This window comes from Zingiber officinale, chromosome 6A (assembly GCF_018446385.1).
Source record: "Zingiber officinale cultivar Zhangliang chromosome 6A, Zo_v1.1, whole genome shotgun sequence".
Taxonomy (NCBI): domain Eukaryota; kingdom Viridiplantae; phylum Streptophyta; class Magnoliopsida; order Zingiberales; family Zingiberaceae; genus Zingiber; species Zingiber officinale.
In genome coordinates, this window is record NC_055997.1 from 27507863 (window position 1) to 27526134 (window position 18272).

The 18272-nt window shown below is 39.4% G+C and overlaps 1 protein-coding gene and 1 long non-coding RNA gene across 2 annotated transcripts; both read right to left on the reverse strand.

The window, feature by feature from the left end:
- Positions 1–12365: 12365 nt before the first annotated feature.
- LOC121993826 lies at positions 12366–12881 on the reverse strand. The gene is made up of 3 exons (XR_006115430.1): positions 12779–12881; positions 12518–12659; positions 12366–12444 (listed from the first exon to the last, which is right to left on the reverse strand). It is a non-coding gene; the product is annotated as an uncharacterized LOC121993826 (long non-coding RNA).
- A 694-nt stretch (positions 12882–13575) lies between these two features.
- Positions 13576–16580, reverse strand: LOC121994705 ((+)-germacrene D synthase-like). Its single transcript, XM_042548649.1, has 6 exons — positions 16458–16580; positions 16041–16299; positions 15242–15614; positions 14354–14489; positions 14033–14281; positions 13576–13953 (listed from the first exon to the last, which is right to left on the reverse strand). The coding sequence occupies exons 1-6, from the start codon at positions 16578–16580 to the stop codon at positions 13660–13662; spliced, it is 1434 nt and encodes a 477-aa protein (XP_042404583.1). The 3' UTR covers positions 13576–13659.
- Positions 16581–18272: the final 1692 nt, after the last annotated feature.

Genomic DNA, 18272 nt, shown 5'->3' on the forward strand with positions numbered 1-18272 from the left:
GCGAAGAAAACACAGAAGAAATCTAGCCGTTGCGACGCAACGGCTAGTGCCTGGATCGGTCAGGGGACCGATCAGGACCTATTCTGATCGGTCCCCAGACCGATCAGCTTTCTTCACAGAAAGCTGCCCACCTTCTGTGCGGGTTCTGATCGGTCTGTGGACCGATCAGGCCACAGCTGGATCGGTCCACAGACCGATCCCAACCCTTGCTTTCTCAGCGACATCGTCTCTGATCGGTCCCCAGACCGATCAGGACATGGCCTGATCGGTCTGTGGACCGATCAGCCTGCCTCTCTTTGCCTCTGTTCGCTTGCTGATCGGTCACCAGACCGATCAGTAACCGAACAGAGAGCTTCTGTTCGGTATCTGATCGGTCACCAGACCGATCAGAGCAAACAAGTATCACTGGATCGGTCTGGTGACCGATCCAGAGCTTGGGTTTGGCCCAAACCAAGTCCCAAGACTTCCAAACCAATATCCGGTCAACCTTGACCTATTGGTACTTCATCCCTAGCATCTGGTCACTCCCTTGACCTGCTAGAACTCCCTGCCAAGTGTCCGGTCAATCCCTTTGACCTACTTGGACTTTCCTCAACACCAGATGTCCGATCATCCCTGATCCATCTGGATTTTCCCTTGCCTGGCTTCACTTACCAGGACTTTCACCTGGCTTCACTCACCAGGATTTCCACACTGCCTAACATCCCAGTTAGGACTTTCCCACTGCCTGGCTTCACTCACCAGGACTTTCACCTGGCTTCACTCACCAGGACTTTCCCTTTCACCTAGCTTCACTCACTAGGATTTTCACCTGGCTTCACTCACCAGGATTTCCACACTGCCTAGCTTCACTCACTAGGTCTTTCCCCTGCCTGGCTTCACTCACCAGGACTTTCTCCAACTGCCTGGCTTCACTCACCAGGACTTTCCGACTGCCTGGCTTCACTCACCAGGACTTTTCCCCGTGCCAAACTCCCTGCTTGGACTTTTCCAGTGCCAAGTCTCCATACTTGGACTTTCCGCGTGCCAAGCTACCTGCTTGGACTTTTCCCCGTGCCAAGTCTCCGTACTTGGACTTTTCCAGTGCCAAGTCTCCATACTTGGACTTTTCGCGTGCCAAGCTCCCTGCTTGGACTTTTCCGTTTGCCAAGTCTCCATACTTGGACTTTTCAGGTCAACCAGGTCAACCTTGACCTAGGGTTGCACCAATAATCTCCCAACCATCTATTCTTGTCTCACATCAAGAATACAACTCTTCCACGAGTGTCAAACATCAACATGCAACTCAACTAGGTCAATCTTGACCTAAGGTTGCATCAACAATCTTCCCAAGTCAAACATCAAAATACAACTCGAGTCAAGTCAACTCGAGTCGGGTCAACCAGGTCAACCTTGACCTAAGGTTGCACCAACAATCTCCCCCTTTTTGATGTTTGACAAAACTATAATCAAGTTAGGTTAACCCGATAACCTAACTTAGGTTTTCCAACCATCTTCCAATGTCCAATGTTCTTTCCTTGAACATTCTCCGGACATTCTCCCCTTAGGTTAACCCGATAACCTAACTTGGGTTCTCCAATAGTTCTCCCCCTTTTTGACACACATCAAAAAGAATTCCAATGTTCTTCCTTGAACATTCCTTGACATTCTTCCCCTAGCTTAGGTTAACCCGATAACCTAACTTGGGTTCTCCAATAAACACTCTCCCCTTTTTGACACACATCAAAAAGTAAAAGGAGGATATCAAGGTCAAAAGTTTCTTCCTAATGAAAGTCCCATACCTTTCATTGAAACTCTTAATTTCCCCTTGATACTAAACTCAACAATCAACTTAGTGATAATCTCATATCACTAATCCTCAAAAGTTTTAAGGAGTAAAAACTCCCCCTAAAAGTCAACTCCCCCTTGACAATTAGGTAAAAACTCCCCCTTAAAGGTCAACTCCCCCTTGACCATTGCACCAACAATGTCTTTGAGAGTTCCAAACCTTTAGAAATCAAAATCACAACTTCCATAACTGAAATTTCAGACAACAGCTGAAATTCAGCAGGTTGGCACGCCATGATCGGTCCCCGGACCGATCAGAACCCCTCTGGATCGGTCCCCAGACCGATCCAGCCTTTCACCAGATCGCAGTGCTACTGGAACTCACTGGATCGGTCTGCAGACCGATCCACAATACTCTGGATCGGTCCGCAGACCGATCAGAGCTTCCCTGGATCGGTCCCCGGACCGATCCAGCCACTGAAATCAGAATTTCTGATTTCCCCTTCCGGAAATTCAGAAACTCCTAGAAAATTCCAGAAAATTCGAAAAATTACGAAACTTTGAGGATACATTCCTCATATCATACACTATCATGGAAAAATAATTTTCTATGAAAATAGTTTCCATTTTCAAATCTTGATACAAAATTTGAAAACTTTGAAATAGTTCAAAGTTAAGTCAGTTTTGTATCACAATGTTCAATGATGAGTGCTATCACTAGGAAAGCTTCATCAAGGTTTTTCAAATCAATTTCAAAATGATTTTAAACCTTTAATTTGGGACCACAATCTTAGGGCTATATGCACATGACTTGTACACAAGCTTTCCCTATGATCCCCATTTCTTGAATTAGGCTCATCTAGGTACAAGAACTATGTACCTTGATCCTAACTCATGATCCTAATATCTCACACACATCTAAGGTGTATCAAATCACATTCAAGTCAATTTGATGTGAGATATGGGTTTAGGTATCTTAGACTAGGGTCTCATGCATTTTCTAAACACAAATTTGATCTTAATATCAAAATGTGTTTTTCATCCTTAAATCAATTTCATTGATTATTAATGCAAGAGATGATGACATGGCATAAATTAATAACATAAATGAAAACATGTGCCAATGTCATGATGTCATGGCATAAAGTTTGAAACTAAACTAACACATGACATATAGATAACCTAAGCATTATCATGATATTTCAAATGATAATAAAATAAATATGATGTCATGGCATGGCATATGGCAACCAATCATGGCAAGTTAGCACAAATAAAATACCTAAATTCCCTATCTAAGTATCCTTAATCACTTAGCTAACTTAAGTCCTAATCCTAGATTGCCCAAAGTGCTCCAAGAAAATGTCAAAACCCAAATTGGCATTTCTTGATCTCTTGTTTGATTTATACCATTTAAAATTCTACAAGAGTAGCACTTCTAATTTAAGGCCCGGATTGCCTTGATTACCTAAGAGAATATCAAAAATCCAAATTTGATATTTCTCTAGGTTTTTCCACATTGTGTCAATTTAAAGTAAGATTAATATATTCTCACTTTGGCACACTTTACTCTTCCAAGGAGTGAATGATAAAGATTATTCCATTTCATTTTCAAAGGTTCCCAAAAACCTTGAAAATGCTCCTTGAGTGTCAATTTCCTCAAAGTTGGGTTAACTACCCTTCTTATTGGAGTTGACACTCTCTAACCCATCTATGGGGTAGAGAAAATGCTCCTAGGAACCCAATACCTACTTGAGCTCATTGGGTTCACTAAAAATTCACTAGGGATGACTTCCCTAGCAACCCTCCTAATGACCCTCTTAGGCTTTAAAGCCTTGGTCATTTGGGTCTCATCAAGGTCAACTATAGGGGTGACTCCTTGTGACCTTGGTAATGGTCTTCCTAGCCTTAGGTTTTGTTCCATAATCGAATGGAACATTATGATAGGTGGGCTTGACCATTTGGGACTTAGGTTTGTGACCCAAACCCTTTTTGTCCTTGGACATTGGTTTTTGACCCTTAAACCCTAGAGATGACTTCTCCAAGTTTTTAAGAGCCTTTTCCAAAGTATCAAGTCTTGACCTCAAGACTTGATTCTCCTTCTCTAATACCTCAATTTTTGATTTGTCATTCTTCTTTGAGGCATTCCTAGGCATGTGTCTAGTTGATTTGGGTTTTCTACCTAGGTTTTCCTTAACCTTAGAAGTGTTAATCCTAGGGTTAGCATTCCTAGTAGTATCCCTATCTAGGTTGACATGTTTAGCACCTAAGCACATGTATTGATTTCTAGTGTTAACATGCTTATCATTATTGACTAATGCAATAAAATTACTAGCATGTATCTTACTAGACTTGCACGAATGAGCCTTAAAAGATACCTTAGGGTTTGCCTTAGCTCCCCCTATCGATGTGCCCGGTCTCTTGCCCTTGTGAGGTTGCCTCCCCCTCGGACAATGGCTCCTATAGTGTCCCCGTTGCTTGCATTGAAAGCACACCACGTGCTTCTTGCCTTTGCGTGTTGGGACTCCGGCTACCTTGACCTTTGGCGCCGGTGGAGTCTTCCTAACTCTCTTTGGACATTTGCTCTTGTAATGTCCATACTCCCTACACTCAAAGCATAATATATGTAATTTATTTGAAACTAAAATGCTTGAGTTACCTAGGGTTTGGGATGGATGACTCTCTCCTTCATCCCTTCCGGAGGTAGAATCTTCTTCTTGCTCCGATCTTGAACAAGAGGAACTCTCCTCCTCTTCTTCCTTGGATGTTGAGTAGCCCTCAACTCCCAATTCGCTCCCTCCATGATGTGAGCTACTTGGCTCACTAGGCTCCTCTTCATGGCTTGAAGTGGAGCTCTCCTCATGGTACTTGGTCAAGTTATCCCATAATTCCTTGGCATTGTTGTAACCTATCTTACACAAGATGTTAGTAGGCAATGAAAATTCAATTATTCTCGTTACCTCTTCGTTGATTTCGGATTTGTGAATTTGTTCTCTTGTCCACTCCTCCTTCTCAAGTGGTTTTCCTTCCTTATCCACCGGAGGAGTAAAACCTTCTTGTACACAAAACCAATTCATTATGTTAGTCATAAGAAAGTACTTCATCCTTACCTTCCAATACGCGAAGTCGCCGCATTCGTAGAAGGGTGGAATGGTGATGTCTTCTCCATAGAGATCCATCTCTAGCCCGTGCTCCCCCGGGTGTTGATCCGTCGAAGAGCGGCCTCGCTCTGATACCACTTGTTAGGATCCTTTGTACTCGGCTAGAGAGGGGGGTGTGAATAGCCGCCCCAAATCTTTCGCGTTTCTTCCTACGATTAGGTTAGTCGCAGCGGAAATACAAGAAAGAAACTAAGGAGAAGAAAAACAAACCTCAACGCAAGGATGTAACGAGGTTCGGAGATTAGGGCTCCTACTCCTCGGCGTGTCCGTAAGGTGGACGAGTCCGGTCAATCCGTCGGTGGATGAGTCCCCGGAGAACCGGCTAATACAATATACTCCTTGTGGGTGGAGAAACCTCGCCACAATAACTTGCAACAACAAGATAGAATACAAGGAATACAAGTAGAAAGATAAGAACAATGTACAAACACTAACTCGCCTTCTCGTCGACTGGGGTCCCGGATGAAGTAGCAACTTCACGGACAGATGCAACAGCAAGCCAGTCGAGAACACTGTCGGGGAAGCTCACGCGAAGCTTCAGCAGCGGTTGAGCTCAGCAAAGCTCGGAGCACCAGAAGAAGCAGAAGCTTCAGGCAGGAGAGAGCTTCCAGAAGGAAGAAGCAGTAGCAGGACGGAGAGATTTCACCGAAGTCCTGTAGCCCTCATTTATACCTGCGAAGAAAGCGAAGAAAACACAGAAGAAATCTAGCCGTTGCGACGCAACGGCTAGTGCCTGGATCGGTCAGGGGACCGATCAGGACCTATTCTGATCGGTCCCCAGACCGATCAGCTTTCTTCACAGAAAGCTGCCCACCTTCTGTGCGGGTTCTGATCGGTCTGTGGACCGATCAGGCCACAGCTGGATCGGTCCACAGACCGATCCCAACCCTTGCTTTCTCAGCGACATCGTCTCTGATCGGTCCCCAGACCGATCAGGACATGGCCTGATCGGTCTGTGGACCGATCAGCCTGCCTCTCTTTGCCTCTGTTCGCTTGCTGATCGGTCACCAGACCGATCAGTAACCGAACAGAGAGCTTCTGTTCGGTATCTGATCGGTCACCAGACCGATCAGAGCAAACAAGTATCACTGGATCGGTCTGGTGACCGATCCAGAGCTTGGGTTTGGCCCAAACCAAGTCCCAAGACTTCCAAACCAATATCCGGTCAACCTTGACCTATTGGTACTTCATCCCTAGCATCTGGTCACTCCCTTGACCTGCTAGAACTCCCTGCCAAGTGTCCGGTCAATCCCTTTGACCTACTTGGACTTTCCTCAACACCAGATGTCCGATCATCCCTGATCCATCTGGATTTTCCCTTGCCTGGCTTCACTCACCAGGACTTTCACCTGGCTTCACTCACCAGGATTTCCACACTGCCTAACATCCCAGTTAGGACTTTCCCACTGCCTGGCTTCACTCACCAGGACTTTCACCTGGCTTCACTCACCAGGACTTTCCCTTTCACCTAGCTTCACTCACTAGGATTTTCACCTGGCTTCACTCACCAGGATTTCCACACTGCCTAGCTTCACTCACTAGGTCTTTCCCCTGCCTGGCTTCACTCACCAGGACTTTCTCCAACCGCCTGGCTTCACTCACCAGGACTTTCCGACTGCCTGGCTTCACTCACCAGGACTTTCTCCCGTGCCAAACTCCCTGTTTGGACTTTCCCCGTGCCAAGTCTCCATACTTGGACTTTCCGCGTGCCAAGCTACCTGCTTGGACTTTTCCCCGTGCCAAGTCTCCGTACTTGGACTTTTCCAGTGCCAAGTCTCCATACTTGGACTTTTCGCGTGCCAAGCTCCCTGCTTGGACTTTTCCGTTTGCCAAGTCTCCATACTTGGACTTTTCAGGTCAACCAGGTCAACCTTGACCTAGGGTTGCACCAATAATCTCCCAACCATCTATTCTTGTCTCACATCAAGAATACAACTCTTCCACGAGTGTCAAACATCAACATGCAACTCAACTAGGTCAATCTTGACCTAAGGTTGCATCAACAATCTTCCCAAGTCAAACATCAAAATACAACTCGAGTCAAGTCAACTCGAGTCGGGTCAACCAGGTCAACCTTGACCTAAGGTTGCACCAACACCTTCTTGTTGTAGACAATCTTACAAGTTGTGGAAATGTCAGCCCACTAATAATTAAAATATTTTCCACTAGCGAACAACTATCTTTGATAGACTCGACATATTCAAAAGCACTCAGGTCATGCTTGGTTGATTTTATTTGTTTAGCTTTCGAAATTTTGGGTCGACCACGAGGGTGAGTGTTTACCTCTAGCTGAGGTTGTTGTCAGATTGACAATCTCTCTCAATCTCCTTACATTAATAATCTCTGTGAATCATTCGCTATTGAAAAAATCATGTTAACATCACCAACTACCTCAAACCATCGATCACTAATGTCATCTAACATCAATCCCCTTACTAGCCTCCATATCTAACTTTCTCCAAAACTTGCTAACACTTTCTAATGGGATTGACATGCCCACCCGAGTATATCCGGCAAGCTCATGTGCACAAGGTAAACGACATGTCTTTCGTAATACACAACCACACAACAACAAATCTACAATAGTCGCACTTATACCCTTCATTTCATCAAAAATCTTGTCCAAAGTCGTAATTAAAACTACACCTCGCAAAAACATGAACACGAATGGTTTGTATCGATGTTGGACTACATTAATACTCTTTGCAAATGAATCTTTGACTGCAGTGTGAGATAACTCAAGTCAAGAGTGAATTTTAGTTCAACATGTCTCAAAGTTACCGTGGGTCGATCCAAGTTGCCTCTTCAATTTTACATGTGCACTTTCGGCCTTATTTGTTGTTGTGTTGAAAAAATTCATGACATTATTTGTCTAACAAGACACAAATCTTTCTTTGAAAGGATGAATCCATTGATTTGTTATATACTGAACAACATCTGAATGGTCTGAATAATATTATTGGAATCTCCTAAGCAACTCATAAAATGTAGTTTCATTTTCAACTAACATCAATACATTCTACAAAGATATAAAAGAATCACATTTCTCCTTGGTGCGAAATCCCTTTTTGTAATTTACCAATATATTCCAATTAATATACCACCAACACAATAAATGCTTTGAAGTGAGAAAAGTACTTTTGATCACGTTCATCAATGCAATCTCTCAATTGGTTATAATTACATTGGGTAAAGATGAGTCATCCATTAACGACCTCAAGATATGCAATGACCATAAATAGTCATCTTCAGTCTCATGCTCCAAATACAAGCAAGCAACGCAAAATGTCATGTTCGTTGACGTCACACCAACTATTTCAAATAGTGGTAAGCTATATTAATTTGTCTTGTACGTACAATCCATCAACAATACACTTGGAAAAGCATGCAATAGGTCACTACTCATCGGGTGAGCAAAGAAAATATCCTTCACAGTGTCAGTTTTCTCACACCGCCTGTGATGGTAGAAATAGTTATACTCCTTTAGCTTTGCCATAAGGTATTGCATTTGTGATCGACCTCTATGCTTGATTATTTTATGCTTTTGTAGTGCATTGTAAATAGTCTTCATTGTCGACTTATTTTCAGAAAATCTCTCCCTTAACACGCTCAATATGTCTTTTGGTCGACTGTGGCTCTTTGACAATTCAACCACCAACTCCTCCTCAACACGTGATAAACGTCTAGTCAATGAGTGACCTTCCAAATACAATGCACAAGGATGATTATTCACGCCACAAACAATATTCAAAACCCATGACCCGTCAATGGATATTTGCATAGCTTTAATTAAAAAAGGACAATCACACTTCTTTGTTCTAGTAAGTCTCTCCTTACTTTTCGGATCACATTCTTTTCATCTTTCACATTCTCACATCTTTCTTTAGAAAATTTCTCTTTGGGTTGACAATATTGGTCACTTCATTCACATGCTAAAAACAACTGAACACTTCTCCCACTATCTGCACTGTCTAACCTTTTCACTACAACAACCATCCTATTCGCCTTTGCCACCTTATGTGCCCAAGCAACTAGTGAATCACGAGATTCAAAACATTCATTCATAGTGAACACCACTGTATAATCCATCACTATCTCATTATTCATAGGATCAATGACACTACCCTCCGTAGAATATATATTTGATTCCTAATAAAAATAAGAAAATATCATAACATTACAAATATAACTTTACAAAATGTAAAAATATGCATTAGTATTGTTCACCCAGTGTTCGACTACAAATGGACGAAGATGACTCACATGTTTGGAACTAAGATACCGAACATATTCAGTTATGTTCGGAATCAATCAACCAAACATATTTCGTTATGTTCAGTGTCTAAAAGTCAAACATTGCTCAAAGTGTTTGGCCTTGTATGATCGAACATTGCGTGTTTGAATAATTTTCAGACTGCTACAGTTCAAATTGCAATAATACAAATATACAATTATACTACGCAAAAAAAATTAAAAAAAAACTTACATTGTTCGTGGAATTGGATCTTCATGGTCCATCGTGTTTGATTTGTTACAAAAATAAAGTTTTGGGAGATATTAGGTTGTTAGGGTTTAGATAAAGGGAAAAAAAAGAGAGAAAAGAGACGGGCAGAGGAAGGAGAAAGTGGGGAGGGAGATATAAATTTTATAAAAAGGGCATTTAGATTTTTTATCTAAGGATATTTTTGAGAGAGAAAAATTAGGGTGTGTTTAGTGATTGTTATGATAGGTGCTCTAATATGATATTTTATTTTTATAAACCTTTGTTTTAATAAGTGCCAATAAAAAAATTTTATAATGATATTTTAAATTAAGTGGTGCTAAGAAAATATCATAATAGACTTTATTTCTAGTCATGGGTTGATTCTCTGAAACTAACGATTTGGGGGTTAATCCATCATACGCTTAACGCTTGTGTACCTCATGTATTTACCTTTTTCTATATATGTGGGGCCGGTACTAAGGAGACCGTTAAGATAACAGATTTATTTTTTTTTATATATAGACATGAATTTCATAAGTCAATTTCAAAACAAGTATTTAGATATTTCTACTCTTTGGGTCTCCAACTAAGTTGAAAGAACCATGATGTGAGGGGAGCACAAGTGATGGTGGAAAGGATTGAGGGAGAGAGGTATAGTGAACTAGTTGAAATAGTCAAAAGACAACGTCAATGTGGGTGATAGAGGTGTCTAAATTTAATATTTCATTCAACTGTTACACAAATCCAATTGATTAAAACATAGTAATTAAGGTAAAAATTTTTAATGATTTTGTCACGCCCCAGAGGAGTCTCTGTCCGAAGAAATTTCGGCAGCATCTCCCCTGTACGGCGGACAATCTGAAACTTTTCTACAAGCACTATATACCTCAGCCACATGCGGCTGGAATAATAACAATAAAAGAAAATAAGCACCACGCAGTAAATATCAAATTCAGCCTCTGGCTGACACAACCACGCAGTTAAAAATAAAGCAGCCTACTCGGCTGTACCAAAACCAAAACACAAAACTGCTAGCCGGCTAGGCTTACACAACCAATAACAAATACAAAATACCACACAACAACATCAACCCTCCAAAAATAAAACCAGAGTACAGAGCTAAACAAACTGATACATAAAACAAACAAAACATACGTGAAACCGATAAGTCTTCTGATGTGACGTGGGGACCAGCAGACAGGATGCTCCAAGCGACACCATAAATAACCTGGTACCTGAAAAATATAGAGTCCACGGGGGTGAGTTCAACAACTCAGCGAATACCAATAGACATGCCTAGTAAGATATATCTAACAGCAATAAACATGGAATACAGCTTCCTAATCATATATCTAGGAAAAATGCAAAACTGAAAGGTAACTAAGGAAGTTACTCACCAGAACTCCTATCCAAACAAAAGGGTCATCAAACCGAAAGTTCCTACATGCATGTCAAACATATGCATCCAACCAAATGCAACAAAGCAGCAAAACACAATCACAAGAAATAAATGCATCAATGCATATGATGTCAATGATGCGTCCCGGTCACCCCGACGCCCAATCATCTCACACACAAATGGCGAGACCGAGTGGGTAGGGTTGTGACACCGTGCACTCTGCGTCACCTCCTCATGAGTGACCGAGTGGACGGGATTGTCGGAGTACTCCTGTCCCGTGACCCAAAATCATAAATGGGGAGCTCAATGCTCTCAACTCCCAGTACACGATGACGGGAATCCCTGCCGGCTAACACGTTGTGTCACACTACCCATGAGCGGACCAACGAAACAAAGTCCCTGCTGCAACACACTCTGCCCGAATCGACCACTAACCCATGAGCGGTGGTGTGTGGAGATCCATGTAATTGGCGATGTGCTCAACGACAATGGAGTCGACTATCGCACAGCATGCAATCATGATGCATGACACTAAGCATGGCAAAAACTGATCAACATAACCATATCCATACATACAAAATGGGTACTGTAAAAGCGATGGTCACATACCAAGATCTAGAGTACACAGGTCAGATAGAATATCAATAACCCTATGTCCTGAACATAATAAGTATGGAATATCCTGATCAGCATAGAAAAATCCATATATACATAATATGGGTACCACAGTATCAGTAAGTCAAATTCACGGATCTAGGGTATACAAGTCCTCTAAGGTATAACAACCTAGACCCAAATCATATCCCTCTTCCATAGCATATGTACCAACAATATACACAGATCAAAGAATCAGGGTCTAAACACCCGAATCATATATGATATACAAATAGAGGTACACAAATCTGATATGGCACAAAAACCTAAGTATCAGATAATCTAGATACACAGGCCAGAAACAACAATCCAAATCCTAGTCCTAACCTCAGTAAGCATGGTATGTCACTCTAGAAACTAAGATACTCATGGTAACAAGATAATCATGGCAACAAATCACGAGATATAATCACGGATACATCACAGGTGACAAACCTAACATGCTATGGATATCAAACAGTGACATACCAAAGGCAAACATGTTCATTGCATGTAGTTATAAAATACTATACATATCCAATGACAATATCATAAAAGATAAGTCAAGAGGTACCCGCCTCCAAAAGCAGGTTCAATCCAATCAAATCCAACATCGAGATGCTCGTCTTGTGTCAAAGTCCTGTTTCACCAATACATATACATTTTATTTAGCTAATTCCTATAAATAGCTAAATAAAAATCTCTTATACCAAATTAGGGGCAAACCCTAATTAACTTAATAACATAAACCTAATCCACAATCCACCATTAAATCAAGAATCTAAACTTAATTCCATTTACACGTGATTACACATCTACATAATCAATCATCTAATTCAAACACATAAGCAATTATGTATGTACCAATTCCTACTTAAATCAACATGTATCATAATCATGTTCCTTACCTTAATTCACAGCCACCGGTTTGTACTGAAACCAAAGAGTTGCTGGCTGGAACTTGCTGCCATTAAGGGACGTTGGCTGCTGAAAATTCTTCACTGTCCGGATCATATGAAGAATCAAGATCGATAACCAATCAAGCATAAATCCTAATCAACAACCGAAGCTTACCTCCAAGATCCGACTACGGCATAGCTCTGTGTCGTCTTCGGCACTGTCGAGCAGAAACACAATAAAGGATTTGGCACTATTTTCTCCGGTCCGAAACCAAACCCATGATGAATCTATCCTCCATCCACCATTAACACCTCACCTGAACGAAATCAATCCAATGCAACCAAACAAACAATGGATTTAATTCAATATTTATATACATCTTACCCCAAACAGCAGTCACCGAAAGGGCTGTTGAGGTCGGCAAACAAGGCTCACCAGTGGTGGTTGTGCTGCCAAATTGCAGCAGAGGGGCGGCGGTCATGAATTAAGGCACAGGGATAGCACCACTGGAGTCGGGGCAGAGGCTAGAAGAGGGGTCAGCGGCTGTGTTGGCTCGAGTGTTACCAGCGCTGTCACGTGCGGCGGCGACACTTCGGCAGAGGGATCCGGCAAGGGCACACCTTCGGCGACAGCAAACGAAGAGGCAAGGCAATGCAAGGAGTCGCCGCGAGGTGGTGAAGGAGAAGGGAAAACCTAGGGCTCCAGTGCCGGTGATGTCTCGTCGGACCAAAGGAAAGGAGGGGAAGTCGCCGGTCGGCCGGGGCTGGCTAGGGCACGGGAACTTCGCGCCGAGAGGGTTGAGACCGAAAGAAGGGAAAGCCCTTGGCCGAGAGATTTTGTACGCGAAGAGGGAGAGGGAGTTCGGCGCCGGTTAGGGCTCGGGAGAAATCGCCGCAAGGTTTTGGGCAAGGGTCGGCACGCAGGAGGAAAAGAATATGGGAAAAAAGAAAAAGAAAGAAAAAAGAAAAATGGAAAAGGAAATATAAATTAAAACTTTTCCTCATTTAAACAGGGTCGTCTAAACAGGCTTTTTTCCGGACCCCATTTTTGTCCCCGTTAACTCGTTCATACGAGCTCCGAAAAATTCCCGAAAAATTTTCAAAAATTCCGAAAAATTCCCTTATAATTATTCGCCATTTTTCAGTATTTTACAGATTTTGTTATATATCCCAAGTAAAAAATGCAAATTTTATTAAGCAAGTCTTATACTTTATTCAAACATTGACCGAGTGTTGAGCATCGTCACAGTGTGACGGTTGCCTCTAATAATCTTCAACATGCTCTGCTCACTATGACTTATTGAAGAAGTCAGACTCTTATACGGGAAAAGATTCAACCAACACTAAAGAGATATTATCTTTCATCTTAGTGTCGGAATTTGTGTACATATCATTGTACTTGTATATTTCTTCCATTGATCTTGAAAAGTTGACTATTCTTTCAATTATAAGTCGAGGTACTTTTGTTGGATTAAGAGACTCTTTGTTTAGATCCTTCCATGCTTTCTCTACTATCTCTCGCAGCTTCTTGCATGCAACTTTTGCATCTGTGTCATGGTCTTTCATGTAACTTTCCACTGTAGATGCGGTATGGTCTCTCCCTTGCTCTAGCTAAAAAAACATTTAAGTGGAATTGTCAAACTTTGTTGCTAAACTATATTCTACCAAAGGAATTGTCTAAAATGAGTACCTCATGTGATCTTATATCATTCAAGAGTCTACCAATCACACAACAAGCTTCTACAGCCTTGGGAAAACTAGAATGCCAGTCAAATACCTCTTTTGTTGCCACTTCTCCCATACCTACATAAGAGACACAAGGGACTGCAGAACACCCAGAGGAGATTAACGAATTATGCAAGTGTTCGTCAAGTGATGGCACATGTCGCTCGATACCCCACTTAGCTTCTTCAAGATAAGATATCGCCAGAGCCTTTATCTAAGTAAATCAAGGGGAAACGAACTTAGTTATTAAGTTTAAAGATAAAATAAGCCATTCCTATCAACATACTTCATCTTGAAGATATAGCATACGGTATTTCTCATTGGGTTCCAACTCTTCTTCAATTTCTTCACAAGTCATTAATAGCTTGAGATAATAATCTTTCAAGTATTCTGGTAAACAATAAACGGCTTGAGGATTCCACCTAAATGTTGGAAAATATAAGCAAAAACACGATCATGGTATTCACAAAAGAATGAATATGCTAAACTATTATTTCACATTATTTCTTACATTTTAAGTAGGACTTGTTTTACAAGATTTCACTCCTTCATGTGGATACACAATACAACTACGACAACATATAAAAGGAAACCAAAAACCATTAGAATTTTGATATATGAGAAGCTAACCTTTTGATTGCCTCAGTTAATAGTGTAGACTCTTCCAATGTGCTATAGTTGTCATAGATATCATCCGTAATTGATAGAAGAGAGAACACTTTGGAGCAAATCACTCGTGCATGAGAATATTGTGGCTCAAAATATATAGCAAGAATCCAATAATAACCTTCGACAACTCGATCACGAGTAAAACTTAGAGATTTAGTAAGTGCTAAATCATTCCACCATCTTGAAATACGTCATAACATGAACAAAAAAATATATACAAAAAAAGTAAAACAATTAGTTTAAATCAGAAATACAAATAAAAAGCAAAAAACTTTTAATTAGGAAAATAGAAGTAACCAATTAACATAATGTATGAAAATTAAAATTCATATAAATAATATATACTAAAAATTTCTATTAACTACAAAATAACCATTTTTAAATTCCTTCCAAATGTCTAGTTAAATTTACAAAATGATATTTGAGCAGATGTGATGGTTATAATGTCGGAGTGTATTCAGATACGTTGGAAAAATATTTCTAAGAAGTATTTAAATTTACTTACATTGAAATTTTCTTCAGTTCTTCTTGATGAAGAGATTGTAGTAAATTGAAATTCAACTTTGCAAGTTCTAATATGACATTGTTTCTCATCACATCTTCTTGATAAATAAGTATATATTTTCTTGCCAAGAGAATTTTGATTCTTCGACATGGTGGTAACTCAAGGAAAAGAGAGACCTGCGCAGCTAAAGATTGTTCAAGTTCAGTCAATAAGGATACAAGCCGATGTTTTGTAAAAGACTTGGCTTCATCAAGTATAGTCTCTCCATGTGTTCCAAGATACGAGACATTATATAAGCTTAATAATCCCTTGGCATCTCCATTCAAGGAAGATATAAAGCTTCCATTGTCATCTTTGAACTTGTTAAACATATCTACAAGAGTGGGTAAGAAATCAGTAGTATCTCTCATAAAAATGATTAGTTATTAGTATACTATAGCAAACTATTTAATTAATGATAATTTTATCCTCTTTCTCTTTGGAATAATGTGTACGAAAGCAAGTTTTCATCTTAATAAAAATAAATCTTAAACCTAGACGTTGGCGAATTTACTTTTTGCCAATATGATCACATTGACTCCTTTTTGTTCATCATTTTCTCATTATAATAAATATGTAAAGTTTTCTATCTAGCATATCAGAATTTTATACCAAAATTAAATATATTACAATAATAAAAGCCTATTAACTTTCTCAGATATTGTTTATCATGATATGCCCAATTTTATTTTATATATATTTTTTTCATTTTACAAAAAAAACAACATAAGTATAAATAGCATAATAATTTTAGCGTTACCTGCAGAAACATGATATCCATGTTGCCTAAGCAATTGAAATCTTAGAGAAGTTTCGTAAAGCCCATAGCTCTTATCATCAACTTCATAGATCAATCTTAGTGCTTTATCTATTTCATTCTCGAAATGGTAGTCCAATCCAAGCATTTGAATTGAATCAATCAAATTCATAAGTTGTGATATGTCACTAGTTTCCTCGAACATGCTCATTACTTTCACCTTTAATTCTTCCACTTTCTTTATCATCCTTTGGGTGGACTCCTACATAATCAAAATTATTAGATATACAACCAACAATACCTACTTGATCAGTACTATCTATTTGTACTCAGGTAATTAATGTCTCCACTAACCAGATTTTAAATTTTAAGAACTTCGTGAAGAACATTGAATAAATGTGAGAAGGTTATAGATCATACCTCCGCATAAGAGAGCGAGGAATTTTGGATAAAATAATCACCCCAAATGCTTGGATGAAATTTTGATGACTTACGAACTGTCACTTCTTCATCACCAATAATAGTTAGTGATTGCTTCTCCATTTTTGTTATGAGTTGTGGTCTAAAGCTACCTTTCTCTCGGTATTTATAAGATCACATTTCCAACTTCCTTCCTATGTATACATTTCCTTTTACTTTTAGGGTGTTTGAGTTGGACATAATTAATTAAAGATATTGATTTCTTAAGTCTCAAGCTTACTGAGATGAATGCAAGAAGAATTACAACATCAAATATACTGTGACATTTTTTAAAGCATGTGTAATTAAGCGTAATAAATTGTTTACATATTAAATATAATATAATTATTGTATTCCATAAATTTTGTAGATTTAAGAGGTCCTCATCACATTCGGTATATAAAAAATTTTTAGTTGTTGCTAGTATTAAATATGCACATTTGCATATTTTAATTTTATAGAAGTCGATTTCTCGTGAAAAATTACTATCAATTTAACTATAAATGCCAAAATTACTTATCATATTTATGAAGTGTTTATACGCGTGCATTTTTTTTTTAAAAAAACATGCACTTTTTTTTAAAGAACGTGTGTCACAGTAAGATAATTTAAACAGTTGTTTTAATTTAGAAATTGATTTGAATAATCTTAAATATTTCTTTTAAAACTAAGTTAATGAAATTAGCTTAATTCCAGAACCATTTGTTAATGAGTGATATACTTTTGCTTCACGTAGTCTCACATGCTCCACACAAAAAATAAAAGAATTAACTCGTCCATCGAGTATGGAGTCATCAGTCCAACCCTATAAAAATTTTTCATTTGCTATCAGGATAAATCGAGAAGTACTTGCAGTAGACGATTCAGAAGCCCAGCATCTCAAAATCGAACTGTGAATACTTAAAAGATAACAAAGAACCTTTACCGCTGCACTATAGTCCTAGGTCTTCAATTGGAATTACATCTAAATATCTATTCATTTATTTGAGATAACATTATCATTATGCAATATCTTATGTAGAGTAGAACTGGCGTGTATATAATATTACATCTAAATAATATTTCTATTTGATTTTTTTTACTTAATATTATAACTCAACCCCTAAATCCATAAACTAAAAAAAATTTAAAAAAACTGCTCAATCGCAGAACTAAGTCCACAAGGATAGGTCCGCAAAGTAAATATGTTATATATATATATATACACCCACATTTTAATATCCTATACACCCTTACATGAGTGACCAAGGGCGATATCCAACGTGGTCACTTGATGTGACCAAAATTCAAATTTTTTAATCTCTCTTTTTCTTTGTGCGGACTTATTTTTGCTCTTTCTCTTCCTTCACTCGCCTCTCTTCCCTAAAACTAAAGTCCTAAACTTTCTCCACCTCTCTTCCCTCACTTCCAACCCTAGACACAGATTATCTTGTTTAACTCTCAGCACACGGCAAGTGAATTACTATTTTTGTCGAAACTATATTGGTCATCTCCCTCCTCTCCTTTTTCTACTCATGCTTCAGAATCCACATTCCACATCGATGAAAAGAACTCCAATTGCTAGTTTTGAAAGACCAGTACCAACGTTGGGTTGACTTTCTTTCAAAACTAGGACCAATGTGGTGTTGATCTTTCAAAACCAACATGTTGGTGCTGGTTTTGAAAGAAAACTAGCCAAACGTTGGTGCTGATCTTTCAAAAATTAGTACCATGTTGGTTCTAGTTTTCTTTCAAAACCAGCACTAATTTGGTGTTGGTCTTTAAAAATTAGCACAA

Bases quoted from the DNA above. Each gene is read 5' to 3' on its own strand.
- LOC121994705 (XM_042548649.1), bottom strand. From the start codon at position 16,580: ATGGAGAAGCAATCACTAACTATTATTGGTGATGAAGAAGTGACAGTT. The intron at 14,490-15,241 runs GTAAGTAAATTT...TCCAACATTTAG, and splicing joins GAACTGAAGAAAATTTCAAT to GTGGAATCCTCAAGCCGTTT. The intron at 14,282-14,353 runs GTATGTTGATAG...TGATTTACTTAG, and splicing joins TGCTATATCTTCAAGATGAA to ATAAAGGCTCTGGCGATATC.